Source organism: Ursus maritimus, unplaced genomic scaffold (genome assembly GCF_017311325.1).
Source record: "Ursus maritimus isolate PB19 unplaced genomic scaffold, ASM1731132v1 scaffold_22, whole genome shotgun sequence".
NCBI lineage: Eukaryota > Metazoa > Chordata > Mammalia > Carnivora > Ursidae > Ursus > Ursus maritimus.
The window spans coordinates 5,054,018-5,072,547 of record NW_024424675.1 but is presented as its reverse complement, the minus strand read 5'-3'; the positions used below and the strand labels follow the sequence as shown (position 1 = coordinate 5,072,547).

At 43.7% G+C, this 18,530-nt stretch overlaps 1 protein-coding gene across 4 annotated transcripts in view; it reads left to right on the top strand.

The window, feature by feature from the left end:
• SLC24A3 (solute carrier family 24 member 3) overlaps positions 1-18,530 on the top strand; it is a 472,778-nt gene that overhangs the window by 440,394 nt on the left and 13,854 nt on the right. For 2 of the 4 annotated variants that reach the window (XM_040637939.1, XM_040637940.1), the window contains exons 13-15: positions 1,436-1,602; positions 2,769-2,883; positions 4,025-4,137. In XM_040637939.1, the coding sequence (XP_040493873.1) occupies positions 1,436-1,602; positions 2,769-2,883; positions 4,025-4,137 (395 nt within the window). Of the gene's footprint in view, positions 1-1,435; positions 1,603-2,768; positions 2,884-4,024; positions 4,138-7,120; positions 8,592-18,530 lie in introns of those variants that run through there. The other 2 variants (XM_040637942.1, XM_040637941.1) reach the window with 2 other exon arrangements.

Here is an 18,530-nt window from a genome sequence, read left to right as displayed (position 1 = left end):
GGCAGTTTTTTGCAAAGTTAAATGAACACCCACCCTGTGACTCAGCAGTTCTACTCCTGGGTCTTCCGCCCAAGAGAAATAAAAACATGCCCACGAAACAAAGTGTACAAGAATGCTCGTAGCCCCTTTAGTTGTAATACCTGAAAACTGGCCACAACTCAAATTCCCATCAGCAGGAGAATGGATAAACGAATTGTGTATTTGTAGGGTGGAGAAGTACACAGCAATTAAGAATGAATTCCTGACACAAGAATGAATCTCAAAAAACATGTTGACTAAAAGAACATAGTTGATTTTGAATGTGGATAACAGGAAAAACTAATGTATGGTGGTAGAGGGTGGAAGGTTGACTAGAAAGAGGGTCAAGGAACTTTCTGGAAGGCAGAGATGTTCTTTATTGAAGCAGGAAGTGTATACAACAGATATTTCTTAACAGAAGTGTTAACACTTAAGCAGGATGGTAATAAAGGCTAAAGGAGAAATGACAGGTTTGTCAAATCTGAGGTTACAAGAACTCATGGCAACATAGTCACCAAAATAAGCATTTATGGGTATCTCTGAAACACAGTGCTCAGGCAACACAGAGATGATAGGATGAGGTCATCACTAGCCCATTCATCACCATGTCCATGGCAGCAGGTATTTAGAGAGCCAGAAATCAATGACTAATTTGCAAATTCACATCAGCTTGAGATGCAAACCTCACCTTGAGAGCATTGAAATCATCTTCCAAGATTTCGGTGAGTTGACAATGTCGAGCGATTCCGCTAGATGGCGCTGTGACCACTGACACCTTCTAATCTGGCAAGATTTTATCTAACCATGGGGAGAACAGACCCCAGCTCTCCTCCCAGATCTTCACCTGCACCCCCAAACACTCCCCTCCCTTTGTGTCTGAGAATCTTCCTCATCTTTTACCAGCTGGCCCCATGCGCCAAACCATCCTCCTAGCCCTGTATCCTCAGAAATAACTCATCTGTCATTTGGGTGCCTAACTAGCAGGTGAGCGGTGGATAACTTTACTCTGCTTAGTTTTGTATGCCAGGTTTTGTCGCTGGTGGAAAGCCATTGTGTCTTTTATAAAAAGAACAACATAATAAGGCTGATTTCACAGGTCATCAGTTAGGATGTAAATGTCTGGGGAAAGCAGCGTGGAGGGCTGGTAAAACAGAAAAATGAAGGACACCTGGGTGGCTCAGTTGGTTAAGCGTCTGCCTTCGGCTCAGGTCTTGATCCCAGGGTCTTGGGATTGAGTCCCGTGTCAAGCTCCCTGCTCAGCAAGGAGCCTGCTTCTCCCTCTGCCTCTGCTCCCCCTGCTTGTGCGCACGCTTTCTCTCTTTCTCTTTCTCTCTGACAAATAAATAAATAAATCTTTTTTTAAAAAGAGAGAGAGAGAAACGAAACTAATTTTGTTTTGCCTTTTTTCTTTTCCCAGCTGGAAAACTGGAAACAGTGAAGTGGGCATTCACCTGGCCACTGAGTTTTGTCTTATACTTCACTGTACCCAACTGCAACAAACCCCGCTGGGAAAAATGGTTTATGGTGACATTTGCTTCTTCCACGTTGTGGATAGCAGCCTTCTCGTACATGATGGTGTGGATGGTGAGTGTACTGAGGACCCCGTGGCATTGCTAGACTTCTTTAGAGAGAAAAATACGCTCAATCAGAGGGGAATAGGAAGTGGCGTTTCAGCCCAGTAAGTGTGTTAGTCAGCTAATGCCTCAGTAAGCTGCAAACAAGCCACCCCTAAACTCAGTGGTTTAGAATCACAAGAAGTTCTCCTCCTGCTCACATATGTGCAGATTGAGTGTGGTTTGACTAATCTTATCCGGCACTGACTGCATGGTTCTGCTTCAGATAGGTGTGCTTCAGGCAGCAGGTGGGTTTCATGTCTACTCCTTATGTTTGCTCATTTTCCTTGGACCTGTGGCTACATGGGGAATGCTCTTGTCATAGCAGATTGTTGGGATGCTAGAAGGTCAGTGGAAACATGCAGTGCCTCCTAGGGCATTGGCTTGTGACTTCATCAACATCAACATCAACAGAGTAGGGGACATATACTCCACCTGCTCTCATGGGAAGAACAACAGAGCCACAAGGCAAAGAGGGTAAAGGAAAGATGTGAGGAATTGGGGAGTAATAATCCCAGCTGTCATAGTCATGTCCCCTAATTGAGTCACAGTTTTGTCAACCAGAAAATAAGGTCATTGAACCAGGTGACCACTCAAGGGTCTCTTCTGAAGCTAAAACAAGGATTCAAGAACTGGCATTGGTTATGGTGGGGTTATGGCTCAAAAGAGCCTCTGCCCAAAGTCATTTTAGGAAAAACAACCATCCAGAATGCATTGCCCATTTATGCCTCTACTTTTTAACTGCGGAGCAAATCTAGTCCAGCACAGCATGGCAGTCATCCATCCTGGGTTTCCCAGGACCATCCTAAGTTCAAATATTCTGTCCCAAAAATCACCCTTTCCCAGAAACTGTTTCTCCTCTCTCAAGCCTCCTGCCTCACTTGAAAGGAGCATGTATAAAATGCCAATCTTTGGTTAGAAAACATGGGCTCCATAATTGCACCCTGGTCCCCTGACCTGCAGTCCTGGTCTGCTCTGTGCAATGTTCTTTGCTCTCCACATTGACACTGAGAACAGACATTGCCCCCTGAGCAGACCGCCCAGATTGAAGTCCTTTGTGCTTCTTGGGCAGAGGATCCACTAGCTGGTAGGGATGGCCTCAGCTCCCAGCTCACCACCTCTTCCTGCTTCTTCCAGGTCACGATCATTGGATACACGCTAGGGATTCCTGATGTCATCATGGGGATTACCTTCCTGGCAGCTGGAACCAGTGTGCCCGATTGCATGGCCAGCCTCATCGTGGCCAGACAAGGTGGGACCTCCAGTTAGATGGGGACAGGGGTGGGGGAGGAAGGAAGGCCTCCCTGTGAGTGGGGGGAGTTTTGGGGATCCACATGGCAATTGTCAGGGTGATGGGTGACTTCAATGCTGTGTTGGTCAAAAGGCTAACTGGCATCAAAAGAACAGGGAAACAAGCCAGATCTACCCTTAAGAAAGTGAGAGACGATTTCTAGGTAGCACGCAGAGGCCCTTCTGGAGGTTGTGTTACTGACCTATTATTAAAAGTAGTAATAAATGTAATGAGAACTAACCTTTGTTGAGCACCACACACCAAGCAAAGCTGTTTGGGTGCATTATCTTATTTAATTTAAACAACTCCGTCAAGTAGGGAAAACCAGACCCCCATTTTATGGATAGGGAAACCAAGGCTTAGAGAAGACAGACCCCATAGCCTAAGGTCTACCCAGCTGCGGTACCCTGACAATGGTGGTTGCCACAGGTCAGTCCTCAGTGTATGGCACAGCCTCCCCTCCTTCAAAACCAAGCTCACAGAGGGATGCCCATTCCAGATGGCCATGCCCTTTGCTAGCACCCACTCTAATTTATATGCCTGATTTATGCTGGATTCCATTTGTTTCCAACAAACACAATGTGTAGCTACAACGTGTAGTACATTGTCCCCAAGAAGTCCTCAGGAAATTCTCCTGTTTTTCTTAATAGTGCTCACTTAGAAAAAGAATTGAAGACAGTGTAGAGCAGTTGGAGATGGCACTAAAATATATCAGTTGGTGAGCTCATGAGAGGTGTGATAGAACTGTCGAGTTTATTCCTTTCATTCCTTTCTAGAAAGAAGTTTCAGAATCTGGGGAACTATATTTGATTTTTGGAATCTTTCACATTTTGCCAGTGATCATGTTTGAAGGTCAACAGTTCAGTAGAATGTACATTTCATTCTACTCTGTTCTGTTCTATTCCATTCCTTTCTACTGAAAATACATATTCTATTGAAAATACAGGTGGTGGCCTGGGAGGGAACCACCTAGCAAAGGAGCCAGCAGAACTGCCAGCTAACTTTCTGGCTGTCAGACCAAAGGGTTGGGAGAGTCCCTTAGGGAGCCCCTGTACTATTCTGAGATCCCCTCCCTCACTCGAGTGACCTCTTGTCCTTGCAGGCATGGGAGACATGGCCGTGTCCAACTCTATTGGGAGCAACGTGTTTGATATCCTCATTGGCCTTGGTCTCCCATGGGCCCTGCAGACCCTGGCTGTGGATTATGGATCCTATGTAAGTGGGTTTTCCCTGTGATTTCTCTTTAAATCTTGGGCTATGCAGAACTGTTTTCAGGGCAAAGGAGATGCGGAAACACTAATGCTGAGAGGCAAACAAAGTCTTCCTCATTGAAGTCCTTCCAAAATCAGGCTTAAGTGGACATTCAGGACTTGAGAACAGGATTGGCAAACTTCTTCTGGGAAGAGCCAGATAGTAACACTTTAGGCTTGTGGACCAGATGGTCTCTGTCACAGCAACCCACCTCCGTAGCTGTAGCCTGAAAGCAGCCATAGACAATATGCAAATGAGTGTGCGTGGCTGTTTCAATGCAACCTTATGTATAGAAACTGAAATTTGAATTCCATATACTTTTTTATGTGTCATGATCTATGGTATAGGATTTTTCATTCTTTTTAGCTATTGAAAAATAGAAAAATCATTCTTAACTCATGGGCCATGCAAAAATAGGAGACTGGCTAAATTTAGCCCATGGGCCATCCTCTGCCACCCCCTATCTAGTGTGTTTGCTTTGTGGGCAAAATCATTTCATTCGTGGAGGAAGGGACACAAAATACAAGATGACCCCCGCCCCGCCAGGGGTCTGGCGACATTCAGGCCCCACGGTGATGGCCTCCATGCTTTTTCTCAAAGCTAAGCTGATTGTGACTTCAGGTAGATTTGCAGGTGGGTAACACAGAGGGTCAAGCCCTCTTTCCCAATTTGTTAAAATGTTCCCTCTCCACTAATGACAACTCTGTCCCAGACACTCAGTGTCCAAGAACTGAGGAAGGAACTGCAATTGGAGATTTTTGCCTAGACACAGAAAGAAAAGAGTAACAAACCTCCAGAGTTTTTACACCCAACCCAGTGCTGGTGCTTCTGTAAATGTCCTACCAAGCATTGCCTTAGTCTATCTGCGCAATTTGTTGTTAAGCAATTGTATATGCTGTAGAAAATACTGTGGCTCATTTTATCAGATGATGGTTGTCTTCCAAGTTGCTTGACGAATGGCTGTTTCAACCAGGGAAGGTGTGTCCAGCCAGTTGCAATGAAATTGAAATCCATGCAGACAGTCCATGTGTTTTTGATTCATCTAAAGTTACCTAGTGGCTGAGAAATCTCAGCAGAGGGTAAAGATAAGCAAAAGGAGATGGAAAGAAGTAGAATGTGTTCTAAGGAGTGAAGATCTCTTCTCTGTTGTCAGTGAAATTGGGTAATGACATGGTGAGAAGCCCCATTCCCTTGGGGGGAAAGTTGCTTTCAGGAGGTAACTATGACATGAAATCTGAATAACTAGAGAAAACCAGCCAGGAGGAAATTGGGGCAGTGTGGATCATTCCAGGCAGAAGGAACAGTCAATGCAAAGGCCCTGAGGCAGAGATGCACTTGGCATGTTGGAGAGACAGAAGCAAGTCCAGTGTAAGTCGAGCAGAGTGAGCTTGGGGGAGGGTCCCATGCTTTGAGAGACAGTTGGGAGGCTAGGCAGGGCCAGATCCTGTGGGTGCTCATCAGAAAATTAAAAAATGATGATATTCAAACTTACATGACAACATGAATTTAGAAAATGATGTTTTTGATGACTTTGATGGGAGATTCACCAGCACAAGTTTTAATACTGTGCACTAAGGTATAAGGACCCCTTAGCCTTAGCTAATTGTCATATAAACAGATATCCACCAGAAAGACCAGTTCTTCAATAGCCCCCAACAGTGCACCCTAAATATCATACCTCCCAGACTACTTGCTGTCTCAGACATTACACAGAGCCAAGCTAGTGCCACTCAGAGTCACTGTCCCTCAAGGTGCTCTCCTTCAGAGGCAGACGGCTCTGCCTCGGATGCACACATCCCATCACTCTTCCCATTGGAAATGATGTCTCTTCTTCTAGGTGTGTCTCATTCAGAACTCCTCTCTGGACCCTCCCTAGTACCACCACCAAATGGAATCTCTCTCCACAGTCTTTCTATCTCACGGCCCTTATCCTAAATCTTGAACTTGCTTCATCTTCTTAAGTGACACATATAAGAGAGACACTGAAGAAATGCCCTCCAGGTTGGTCACTGAGAGGACATCACCCATTAGGTGGTCACAGGGTTCCAGATAATCTTCTGCAGGATTCTATGAGTGACATTGTTGTCAGTCAGGCACTTATGAAGGGACTCACATCAACCAAATTCACAGGAGTTTGATGTCTATGCTAATGGCAACAGGTGGTAGTAAGATATACAAGTGCAAGATAGAAACCATACTTATTCTGGACAGTTTGTGCTCTATTTTCCTGGAGAAAGATCTCATGTGGGAGGTATTTTGTTTTTCAGTTTTTTTTTACAGTACTCTATCATTCACTCTTTAATTATGCTTGTATCTTGTTTTTTTTAATAAAAGTATATTTTTTATTATATTATGTTAGTCACCATACAGTACATCCCTAGTTTTTGATGTAAAGTTCCATGATTCATTGCTTGCGTATAACACCCAGTGCACCATGCAATATGTGCCCTCCTTACTACCCATCACCAGCCTATCCCATGTTTCGTTTTTTTGGTTTTTGTTTTTCCTTTTTTTCAATTGAAGTGTAGTCGACACAAAATGTTAGTTTCAGGTGTATAGCATAGTGACTCCACAGGTGTCTGTTATGCTGTGCTCACCACAAGTGTAGCTGCCATCTATGACCATACAACACTATTATAATACCACTGACTATACTTCTTGTGCTGTGCCTTCCATCCCCATGGCTTCTTCATTCCACAACTGGAGCCTGTACGTCCCAAAGGTGGGAGGTATTTGGGGAGTCCAATGACACCCTCAAGTTCATTGACTCACCAGGAGTATTCACAGGACTCAGTAGCAGGTTTTGGTCATGGCCAAGGTTTATTATAGCAAAGGATATGGAGTAAGACAGTGGAAAAGTGAAATGCATCAGGAGAAATTGAGAGAGGTCAGATGGGGACTTCCAACTCCTGCCCTCCCGGTCACGTAAGATGTTCTTTCTCTCTAGCAGCAAACTATAGGGCCATGTGTGAGATATCTCTATCCAGGGAAGTCCACTGGAGTCTGAGGCTTTTACGGAGCGCTGGTCAGGTAGGCATATTCCTCCTGCTCGATGAACAGCCATGATAGCAGAATGCAGAATCCCAACCCATATACCAGATATACATCATAAAGTTTACTAACCAATCCTGACAAGCTGGTAGAGCATGCCCCATTACTTTTGGAGCACAAAACAACATCTCTGTCAGTAACACAGAGAACATTCCAAGGGCCACATTCTTGGAGATTGGCTGAAGGTCAGTCATGGTTCTAGGCTCCCCTAGAGGCACACAAAGATTAAGTCACTAGACCTGATGCATTAACAAATTCTGCATAGAAGATCTAATTAGAATCTATAGGTTATAGCAGTATCACTACTACTATATCACAAACAACCCCCTAAATTTCACTGGGGTAGCCCAACAAAGGTTTATTTCTTGCCCCAAATCCATTGCAGGTATTTCCATTCTGGTAGCTTCCATGGCTCTCCAAACAGAAACTTAGGGATTGGGGTTTATTTTATCCTGTGGTTCTATCCTCTTGGAGTCCTTCTCCAATAGACACACAGAAAGTAGAGAAAGCAAGGGCATATAAGATTATGTAGATCTTTTTTTGACACAGACAGAAGGTGGTGTGTATCCTGCCTGCTCCCACCCATTGTCCAGATGAGTCAAACATTCCCACCGAGATGCAAGAGGGATCCAGGACACTTGTTTAGCTGTGCATCCAGGAAGAAGAGGAGATGCAGGTGTCAGTGGACACTAGCAGCCTCTAAAGTCTGGGGCATCAGGTTGAGAGTGGGAGCCAACAAGAGGGTTTGCTGGATAACCTTTTACTGGAGCTGTTGAATTGCTATTTTCTGAGGCATCAACCCATATCGTAGGGTTTTTCTCCCTGCCGCAACAACCATCCTGGGGCACATCGACCACTCTTGCCTCTTTGAGCTCCTTTTTCTGGGTCATATGTGGACCCTCCCTCTCCCAGTGAATACACGTTTCCTGTACTTAAGTTGAGAACAACAGTATTATCGATTGTATTGAATCTCTCTCATTAAAGTCACTGCTTCCTTCAAATACAAGTTCATCTTGATTCTGTTTTGCCATTCCTCAAATAATCTCTTGGGTTTTCCTACAGTCAAGTCATCTTACCTTGACTTTGTTATTCCTTTTTTCTGATCATAAATACAGCTCATGATCTTTTTCGAAAATCAGAGAAACTCTAATTAGAGAACACTCTGGAGCAGTGCCTGCCCAACAGAACTTTTTATAATGACAGAAGTGTGCTATATTGTCTTGTCAAATGTAGTAGCCACTAGCTCCATGAGATAAGAACTTGAAATGTGGCTGGTTCAAGTGAAGACCTGGATTTTTAAATTTTAATTTGATTTTAATTAATTTCAATTCATGTAGCCACATGTGGCTTGTGGCTGCCCATGCAACTCTGCGGGTTCAGAGGATGCAATAAAAATCATGCATAGTTAAATCCGTAAACATCAATTGTTAATATTTTAGCATACTTTTCTTTCCACTTTGGTTTACATAGCTGAGACTTCACTGTACAATGGTGTGCATTGCTTTTTTTACTCCTTATTATATCAAACACATTTTCCTTAAAATCTTACAAGAAACATCATCTTGAAAGGCAACCTCATATTCTAGTTACAACAAAATTTACTTAAGCAGCCTGCTGCTGTTAGACACATATTGCTTCAACATTTTCACAGTTATAAATAATGATGCAACACACATCTTTGTACATCGATCTTATAGATCTTAGAGATCTATAAAAATCCTACGTAAAACTGTATTTGCATTTGAAGTTATTTTCCCAAAGCTGGAGTTGTTACATAGAATATGAACAGCTTGAAACTCTTTGAAGAATATGAACACGTGCCTAATTATTTTTCCAAATGACATTATTCCTTACATTTTAATTTGCCTTCATTTCATTTCTGAGATTTGGAGGACAGCTTCATAGCACCCTCCTATTCTTTTTTTTTTTTTTTAAACACAGGCTTTACCCAGACATTCTGACCACAGGAAACTCCACGAGGGTGAGCTTCCTCGTGGCACATAGTATGGGGCGTGTACATACTTGAGCCATGAAAAAAGTGTCAAATATAATGGGAATAGCACAACCTGACTTCCTTTGGAAGTACTACTAGTGACCCTCTATCATTATTTAATCATACTCAGTCTTGGGTGTCTCCCTCCCTCAACAGGCTCTAGCTTTGCTCCATGCAATGTTCTATCTCTCATTTCATGGTCCACATTTAGATCCCATCTTCATTGGCACCCCAGACTCTGCCTAGCTTGTGTGCCCCTTAACCCTGCTCAGAGCACTGGATGGGGATCTGTTGAGTTCCCCCAGCAAATCCACCTGGTGTGTTCCTCTGTTTCATTTCCCCGCTTATCTAAAAGTCAGACCTGTGTGAATTTTAACTACTTTTAACTACTTTTTGTTGTCTGTGGTGAAGACTAAAGAGTAGTGGCTAAAGAGCAGGTAGCAAAAAGATGAAAAGAAACCATGCTCTAAATATCCTGGAAAATTGATCCATGAATAATAGACTTTTAGAACATTGACCCTCTCCAGCAGCAGGGGATGTGCAGAGAGGGGCAGGGGATGCACATCCTTCCAGTGTCCCTAAGGTCCATTGGTTCACTGTGTTTATTTTTTCTTTACTGTGGTTACAACATACAATCATCTAAGGTGAAATCAAAACCTTTCCAAACAACAACTCATTCTAGATGCAAACCAGTTCCTCCCCCAAGCTATGGTATCTCCCTGACAGAACATGGATATCAAACCTGAAATTCCAATTCAGCAAAGCACATTGTCTGCTGTAAATGAACCCTAATGATCTGCCCTCCTTTCCTGTCCTTCTGACATTCTCCCAACACTCTTCAGAGAGCAGAAAATTAAGCATAATTCTCATTCAGTAACACTCACAGCCCACATATGCTTTTCAGGTTCCAAACTTTAGTGACAGGGTGACATCATGAAGACAAAAATTCAGGCCCTATTAGATGTTTGGCCCAAATTCATGTTTTCCATCTGTAGATGATATAATTGGGTCACTCTGGTCATTCTGCTGGGATTGTGCAAGGAGCACATCTAATCCTGTGGTTGAAGATTGCCCTGAACTGAAGTGGAGGGGAAAATATAGGAGAAGAAACAGGCCATTTCTGTGATCAACAGTTGTGGCACACAGGGGAGTGCTGCTGGGGGAACTTTTGGTCAGAAGACTGGAGAAAGACATGTCATGTTGCATTTTCATCCAAATGCTGTTTCTGTATTCAGTTCCAGAGAGATCTTCATTTTATTCCCAGGATACAAGCATCCAATGTAGGCCTCGCTTTTGAAAGCAGAAAATCAGTAATATAATCTATAAACAGTTCATGAATCCCAGGGAAATCAAGATTTTTTATATGTGGTGTGAGGTAGGGGTCCACTTTCATTCTTTTGAATGTGGACATGTGGTTGTTTTAGCATTTTGAAATTTTAAAATTCAAAGGAAAATATTTGTTAGCTTATTTTTCTTTTATTTATTTTTATGACATTTGAGTACAGTTGGCACACAATATTACAGCTTCGTGTTTTGACAAGTTAATACATTATGTTTTGTTCACCACAAGTATAGCTACTGTCTGTCCCATTACATCACTATTACAATATCATTGACAGTATTCCTTATACTCTCTTACTCCCATGGCTTACTCATTCCATAACTGGAGGCTTTCACCCATTTTGCCCAACACCCCTGCTCACTCCCCTCTGTCAACCATCAGTTTATTCGCTGTACTTATCAGTCTAATTCTGCTTTTTGTTTGTTTATTCATATTTTTAAATTCCACTTATGCGTGGAATCATAATAGTATTTGTCTTTCTCAGCCTGACTTATTTCACTTGGCCTAATACCCTCTAGGTCCATCCATGTTGTCTCAAATGGCATGATCTCATCCTTTGTTATGGCAGTGTAACATTCCACTATAAATATATATATGTATATATGCACACACGCACACACACACATGCACACACACACACACACACACATCTTCCTTTTCAAGGAAGCATCTATTGATGGATGCTTAGGTTCTTTCCATGTCTTAACTATTGTAAATAATGATGCGATAAACAGGGGTCCATTTATCTTTTTGAGTTAACGTTTTGTTTTCTCTTAGTAAATATCCAGTAGTGGAATTACTGGATCATATGGTATTTCTACTTTTAACTTTTTCCACAGTTGCTGCACCAATTTACATTCTCACCAACAAGGCAAAGTGTTTCTTTTTCTCCATATCCTTGCAAATACTTGTTATTTCTTGTCTTTTTTATTTTAGCCATTCTGACAGAGGTGAGGTGATATCTCATTGTGGTTTTTATTTGCATTTCCCTGATAATGGGTGACATTAAGCATCTTTTCATGTGTCTGTTGGCCATCTGTATATCTTCTTGGAAAGATGTCTACTTATTTTTCAGTAATATTCACGACAGGAGTTATTATGAAGCCCATGATTGTATTTAGTTAAAGCTATGTAGTCTAGAACCCTGCATTTTATAAGTAGTAAAATCTTAACTCTCAGGAAAAGTTTTGAGCCTGAGTCAGAATGAAAAGGTGAATGGTCAAGAAGGAGGGAAGGACAGCCAGTTGAGCTGAATTAGGGAGGGACAGAGTAACAAAACCATACTCAGATCCTAGCAGCATTCTTTAAACTGCTACGTTTTAAAAAAATTTTACTCAGATAGTTTGATCTCTTTGGTTGAGAGGGCATTCAATGAAGAGGAAATCCCATAAGCAAAAGAATACCCCAAGTTCTGACCACATGCTTAGCTCTCTAGCCCTTCCACATGCTGCCCAAATACAGCATCACAGTGCACATTGCATAATCTCTTCTCCCCATCCCTGATGATCCATTCTCTTTCGTACCTTGTCTGACGGTTATGCACCCACATCATCCACCTGCTACTAGAGTTTGAATGTAGGACCATGTCCACCCCATGTTTGCTGTTCACACTGCACACTTTGCCATCTTACACATAGCAGGACATTTTACTTGTTTAAATAGAGAATAAATTTTATTTCCTCAAAGGTGAGGGCAAGCAACTCCTCGTACTTCAATAGCTCCTGAGAGCTTTGCCATATTTCAGGTCAGGTTAAAAAAAAATATATATATATATATATTCATGGTGGTGATTCTGAGTCATCAAGAAAAAGTTATGAAACATTTTCATCAAAAATAGTTAAGTTGCTGGCCTATAGAGAGATGGACTTTAATTTTCTGGGAGACTTTACTTGTATAGACTACATCTTTTCCTAGTAATGGTAAATCAAAATAGTGGCCCAGCATTTGGTCCACCCAAGCTGTGTCTTTTGGTTTTCCTGGAAGCCAGGAGTCCCAGAAAATAGCCATCTGGAACCAGATCACCTCACAGAAGGAATAAAGGGACTGCTACGAGGGGCTTCTCCTGTCTTTTCCCAGCTCATTGTTCAGGTGTTAGCTTGAATGTCTATTGTGATCTCCCAAGCTTGGATCAGGTGTCGTTCCTGCGTTTTTGAGCAGCTCCCATCATAGCTTACATTTGATCCTTTGTCTGAGTCTCCCCCGGACAGGTGATCTCCCTGAGGGCAAGAACTGCACCCATCTTATGCATTTATAGTTTCCTCTATGCCTGGTGGTGCCTGGTACTTAGAAGTCACTCAAAATTATTTGTTGGATGGATATGATGCATGGATGCATGGATACATGGATAGATGGATGGATGGATAGATGATCCTAACTTTCCTGCCTTGGGTGGAAGACATGTGAATAGAACAGAATGAAGAGAAAGGATGACCTGAGAAGAGAACAAGGGGGGAAGAAAACAGCAATAAGAATAGCTTAGGGGTGCATGGATGGCTCAGTCAGTTCAGCATCCAACTCTTGGTTTCAGTTTAGGTCATGATCTCATGAGTCATGAAATCAAGCTCCACGCTCAGTGGGGAGTCTGCTTGAGATTCTCTCCCTCTGCCCCTCCTCTCACTCACGCATGTACTTGCTTCCTCTCTCTCTCTCTCTCTCAAATAAATAAATAAATATTTTTTTAAAGTCCTTTAAGAAAAAAAAAAAGAAGAGCTTAATATTCATTGAATACCTACTATGTGCCAGGCACTCAAGGGACACCATGCCAACGTGGCCTCATCTAATCTTGACAACAGCTAAATAAGGCAAGGATTATTTCTTCAACCAATGTTGTTGTTTGCGCAGCTGCTAAATGTGCCAAGAACTTGGCAAGGTGCTGGGAACACAGAATGACAAGATAGAGTAGACCCTCCCCTTAGAACATGCACCAAGGTGGGGAAGACAGACAGTGTCTGAGTGACAAATACATGAGTGTGCTAACTTGGTAGAGCAAAAGCCTCATGAAGATAATGACATGATAGGGTGGGTGGCATGCATCACTCTGGATTCTTTGGATAAGGAGGTGGGTTCTGTGCTGAGGAGTGAATGATAAAAAAGAGCCGGGTGTTTGCAGGGCAGGCGGAGCATTCTAGAAAGAGGGGGCCGAAAGTGCCAAGGCACTGAGACATGCTGTATCTGAGAATAGAAAGGAAGCCAGACAATAGACATGAAGGGGTAAGGCAGGCAGGGGTCATGGGTTTCATTCTAAGTGCACTGCTGTCCCAAGTACTCTTCTGGAGATCTGGCAACCACGGCTCAGAGAGGTTGTCACAGCCAGAAATAGGCAGAGATAAGACAATGAGACTTTTTTCTCTCCCCAGAACACCAGAGACTAAAGCAGGAGGGAGAAGACTATTGCCAAAAACAAATGGCACCACAATGCCGCCATGCACAGTCGAGGGCACAGGTGCACAGAGGACGTTGCTGGGGTGGGATTTTAGACCAGATCCATCCCTGAGTTTGAATCGTCACTAGAAGAGAGGACAGGGTCTGCCTATAAGGCTAAAGCAAGCTCTGTAGCTTTACGTAAAGAAAGAAGGACCTGACAAACCATAAAGACTCTTAATCATAGGAAACAAGCTGACGGTTGCTGGAGGGGAGGGGATGGGAGGACAGGGTAACTGGGTGCTGACATTAAGGAGGGCACGTGATGTGATGACCACCGGGTATAAGACTGATGAATCATTGAACTCTACCTCTGAAGCCAATAATACATTATATGTTAATTAATTGAAGTTAAATTTTTTAAAAAAGGAAGCAGACAACTCCTGACTCTCAGATTCCCATCCTAAAAGTCCCACAGACATCGTGGCAGCTAAAATCCTCACTGTCCTAGGCCATGGTGCATTATACGTCTACGATGGGTTCTGACTGAAGGCTGGAGGAAACATTCTGGATCCTTCCATGAGGGTTACACGTTTGTTCAGTCCCTGGGTCCCTACCTGGCTTTCACTAGCGCCCCCACCCCGGCCAGCCCCCAATGCCTAGCCACATTTCGGGGGCATCTCTGTGTAACCTCATGACACGAAACGGAACTCACTTGGAAAAATAGTTCCAGGTTCATGAAAAAGCAAACGTAAGGGTTTATTTGCCTTGAGCATTTTGCCTTCCCTCTTCACCTCCAGCTTTTCCTGGGAGAGAAGCTTCATTTCTGGAAGGACACTCAGGGACTCCTTCCATGTAGCATGGCAGTAATCCCATGACATCTCTGCATCTCTCACATCAGAACCCAGAAGCCCGTGTGGGTTTAATAGCCTCTCCTGCCCTCACAACGGATGTGCTGACAATTCTGAAGCAATTTTTCCATTTCTACTAGATGGGGTTTCCAAGTCATAATTACTGGATAATTACCATCAAGACAGCTGTTTTGTGCATAGTATTAGGTTCAGGCATTTGATAGTGAGGAATAAATGCAGTTTTACAGATTTTGACATTTCTTAGCACTTGTGGTTTGCTCGGAAGCCAGCTAGCTACCTAAGTGCCTGAAATATTTCTAAAAGTCAGAGTTTGGAAAATGAGCACTTCTTGTCCCGTTTTGGTGATGAATGTCTGTTCCACATGCTCTAACAGAATTAAGAAAGTCACCAGGCAGGCTCCAGGATGCCAGGACAAAACTCAGATCTCTGAGCTAGGGCTTAGAAATGCAAAATGAATCCACAGAGTAATATAGGGAGAAAGAGTCTGTTTTGTTTTGTTTTGTTTTGTTTTGTTTTGTTTTGTTTTGTTTTTTCCAAGCCAAGAGCCCATCTAACTCCAGAATCCACAAAGGTAAAAGGAAGAGGTGATCAGAAACATTCTTTTCCCATACTTTCTGCCCAGTTCATTCTTTTTCTGATCAAACATTAACTGAATGCTTACTGTCCCATCCCACTGGGGATGCCTCAGTGAGCAGGCCAGACACCGTCCTTTGCCCCTAGAACTGCAGCCTCTGGAAGGAGACAGTTACACAAGCAATTCCAAAACAAAGTGTGATGTGTGTCCTCCTAAGGGCTGGCTGTGCAGGAGATGCACAGTATATGGCAGGGGTTGGGGACCTCCAATGCCTGTAAAGAAGTAATGCTTATTCTGAGAATCTGAGATTATCGGGAGCAAAGCAGGTAAAGAATGTGAGAGGAACAGCTTGTAGAAGACCAAGATCTAAGAAAACTTCACACACTGAAGGACCTGAGGGTAGCACCTGGGATGGGAGGGAGACGGTGGGGGGACAGGAAGTGGCAAAGTGAAGGGATGAGTGGCCAGGATGAATTTAGAGACAGAGAGGGGCCATGTGCTAAAGGATATGGTGAACTAGAGTCATGGCAGTGGGAAAATGAAGGATAAGAGGGAGGGAGTGGTGTGACTGCATATGCCTTTTAGAAAAAAGATTCTGACTACTACATAGAGAAGAGGTTGGAGCCAGATCAGACTGATGACAGCAAGACCAGTTATGAGGCATTTGCAGGAGAGAGAAAACATCGTGACCTAGACTAGAATAGTTGTATAAGTTAGCTATTGCTACCATAATGCTGTGTAACAAACCATCCCCGAACTCAGCAGCCTGCATACATGATCATGTATTTCTCCATCATACATCTGCGAGGTGACAGGTGTTCGGCTGATCTAGGTTTGGCTCCAAGCTTCAGACGGGGCTATTCCTTATGTCTCTCATTCTCTTTGGACCAGTGACTTCCTGAGACACATTCTTTGCAGGATGAACACACAAGAGGTCATGTCAATGATGGAAGTACATTTCAAACCTGTGTTTGTGTTAAATCCACTAATATCCCATTGGCTAATGCAGATCACATGGCCAAGCCCAAATCCAAGAGGCAGAGAAATGCCTCTGCCCACCATGAGGCTGTGGAAAGGGGGTAAACACAGAACTCTAGTACAGGGGAGAAGAATTGAGACCAGTGACCCACTCGGCCTCAGTTGTAGCAGTAAAGCAGGAGAACAATAAAAGGTGCCAGAAGAAACCGCAGAATAGAAATCAGCAGGACCTAGTGGTTGCTTTAGCACCAGCCCCTAAATATCTGTTAATGGGGAGGTGCGTTGGGACAAGACAAGGGTCTGGTCATCCAAAGATTTTGTTGGCTGTTGTGAAAAGTTCAGATTGTATTCTAACTGCCGTTGTTTATTCAAGCAAGGTAAAGGCATGATTCATTTTATGTTTTAAGATCAGATTTGATACTCTTTGGAAATGCATTACAAGAAGGCCAGGAAGAGAAGTCAGGGGTGGTGGTGACAAGATGCTGGTGACATGGGCTAAGGTGGTATGAGTATAGAGAGGGAGAAAAAGAGATTTTTCAGAAGAAATGACAAGATTGTCTGATGGATGCATGGAGGGGATGAGAAAGAGAAAAATTGAAGGTCACTTCTGGTGCCCTTTACGGAGATGGGGAAGATAGGTGGGGGGAAATATTTAGGAGGAAATATCAAGGGGTCCATTTAGGACAGATTAAGATTGATATGTGTGAGGGTCATCCAAGTGGAGATACCAGGTAGACAGTGACATAAATGTGCCTGAGTTCAGGGGTGAGGCCTCAGCTGCAGGCATAAACTTGGGGGTCAGTAGCTTTAAATGGTTTTCAAAGCACCAAGCTCATAAAGGAAGTAAATGTAGCTAGAGAAGAGAGCCCAGAACTATATTCTAATGTTGGGTCAGGAAAAATAAAAACATCCAGTGAAGAAAATTGAGGAGCAGTCAACTAGAAAGTGGGGCTATGGAGCCAGGAGAATGTGTCAAGGATGGAGTGTCCAAGTGCATCAAAGCTTTCCCCAAGGCGTTTCTTCTAAGACCAATTATCAGCCAACATCTCCTCCTCCAAGAAGGCTACTCCCGCCAAATTTACTCCCTCTAGAATCACATGGGTCTCTGATGTGCAGGAACTGGATCTCTCTCAACGAATGAGCATCCCCAGCACCCAGGAGAGGGCCCGTGTGGAATGAATCCATGGGCCTGTCAGTTCTTAAGTGCCTTCCACATCATTCCTTCTCATCTTTTGTAGTAAGCATTCCCAAATCAGGTTCCAACACCTGGACACTGCTCCAACTGCTAGGAGGTTTTCCTTTGTTCTAAAAATCCCTTCCCCAACTCCGAGGGGACAGTGGGGCACTGAAGCCGTCTCTTATAGGCTCTGGAGAAGAGACGGAATGGCTCTTTGTAACCCCACCTTCAGTGAGGCCATATTGGTGGCTTACATCCAGCCAGAGTGGAGTATTTCCACCATTGAAAGCAGCAGAATGCCAGAATGCCACTAACAGGGCCAGTCTACAAACTGTTCCCACAGCATCTGGATAGGGAATTTGGGTACAGTTTGCTGACATCTGACTGAATGGTTCTTCTTGAGGTTGTCCTAGCAGAGCTCCTGGGAGCCACCACGAGGCTACCTAATCCCATTAAGGCAAGTCTTGTGTCAGATTTCTGGCACTGGGGGTGCCTGGGTGGCACAGCGGTTAAGCATCTGCCTTCGGCTCAGGGCGTGATCCCGGCGTTATGGGATCGAGCCCCACATCAGGCTCTTCTGCTATGAGCCTGCTTCTTCCTCTCCCACTCCCCCTGCTTGTGTTCCCTCTCTCGCTGGCTATCTCTGTCTCTGTCAAATAAATAAATAAAATCTTTAAAAAAAAAGATTTCAGGCACTGTGTCAGGAAATTGAGGTGATATTTGGGGGAAGGCAGGGTCCTTACAGGTCCCCCATGGATCGGCTTACCTGGGTTGCCTAAGGCCTGAAGCCTATTCATTTCATTACCCCAGTTTAGATCCCCTCAGAAACTATTCAATCCTGAGACAAATATTTGAGGTGAGGTGGGTATTGGGGAGGGGTGGGAAACTCCAGCAGGGGCGTGGGGATGGGCAGGGAGATGGAGGGAAGGCAGCCGCGGACAGCAGTCACGGTAACTGCAGCTGAGTCCCCGGGGAGTGGGGGGCTCTAACAAATGGTGTACACTCCCATC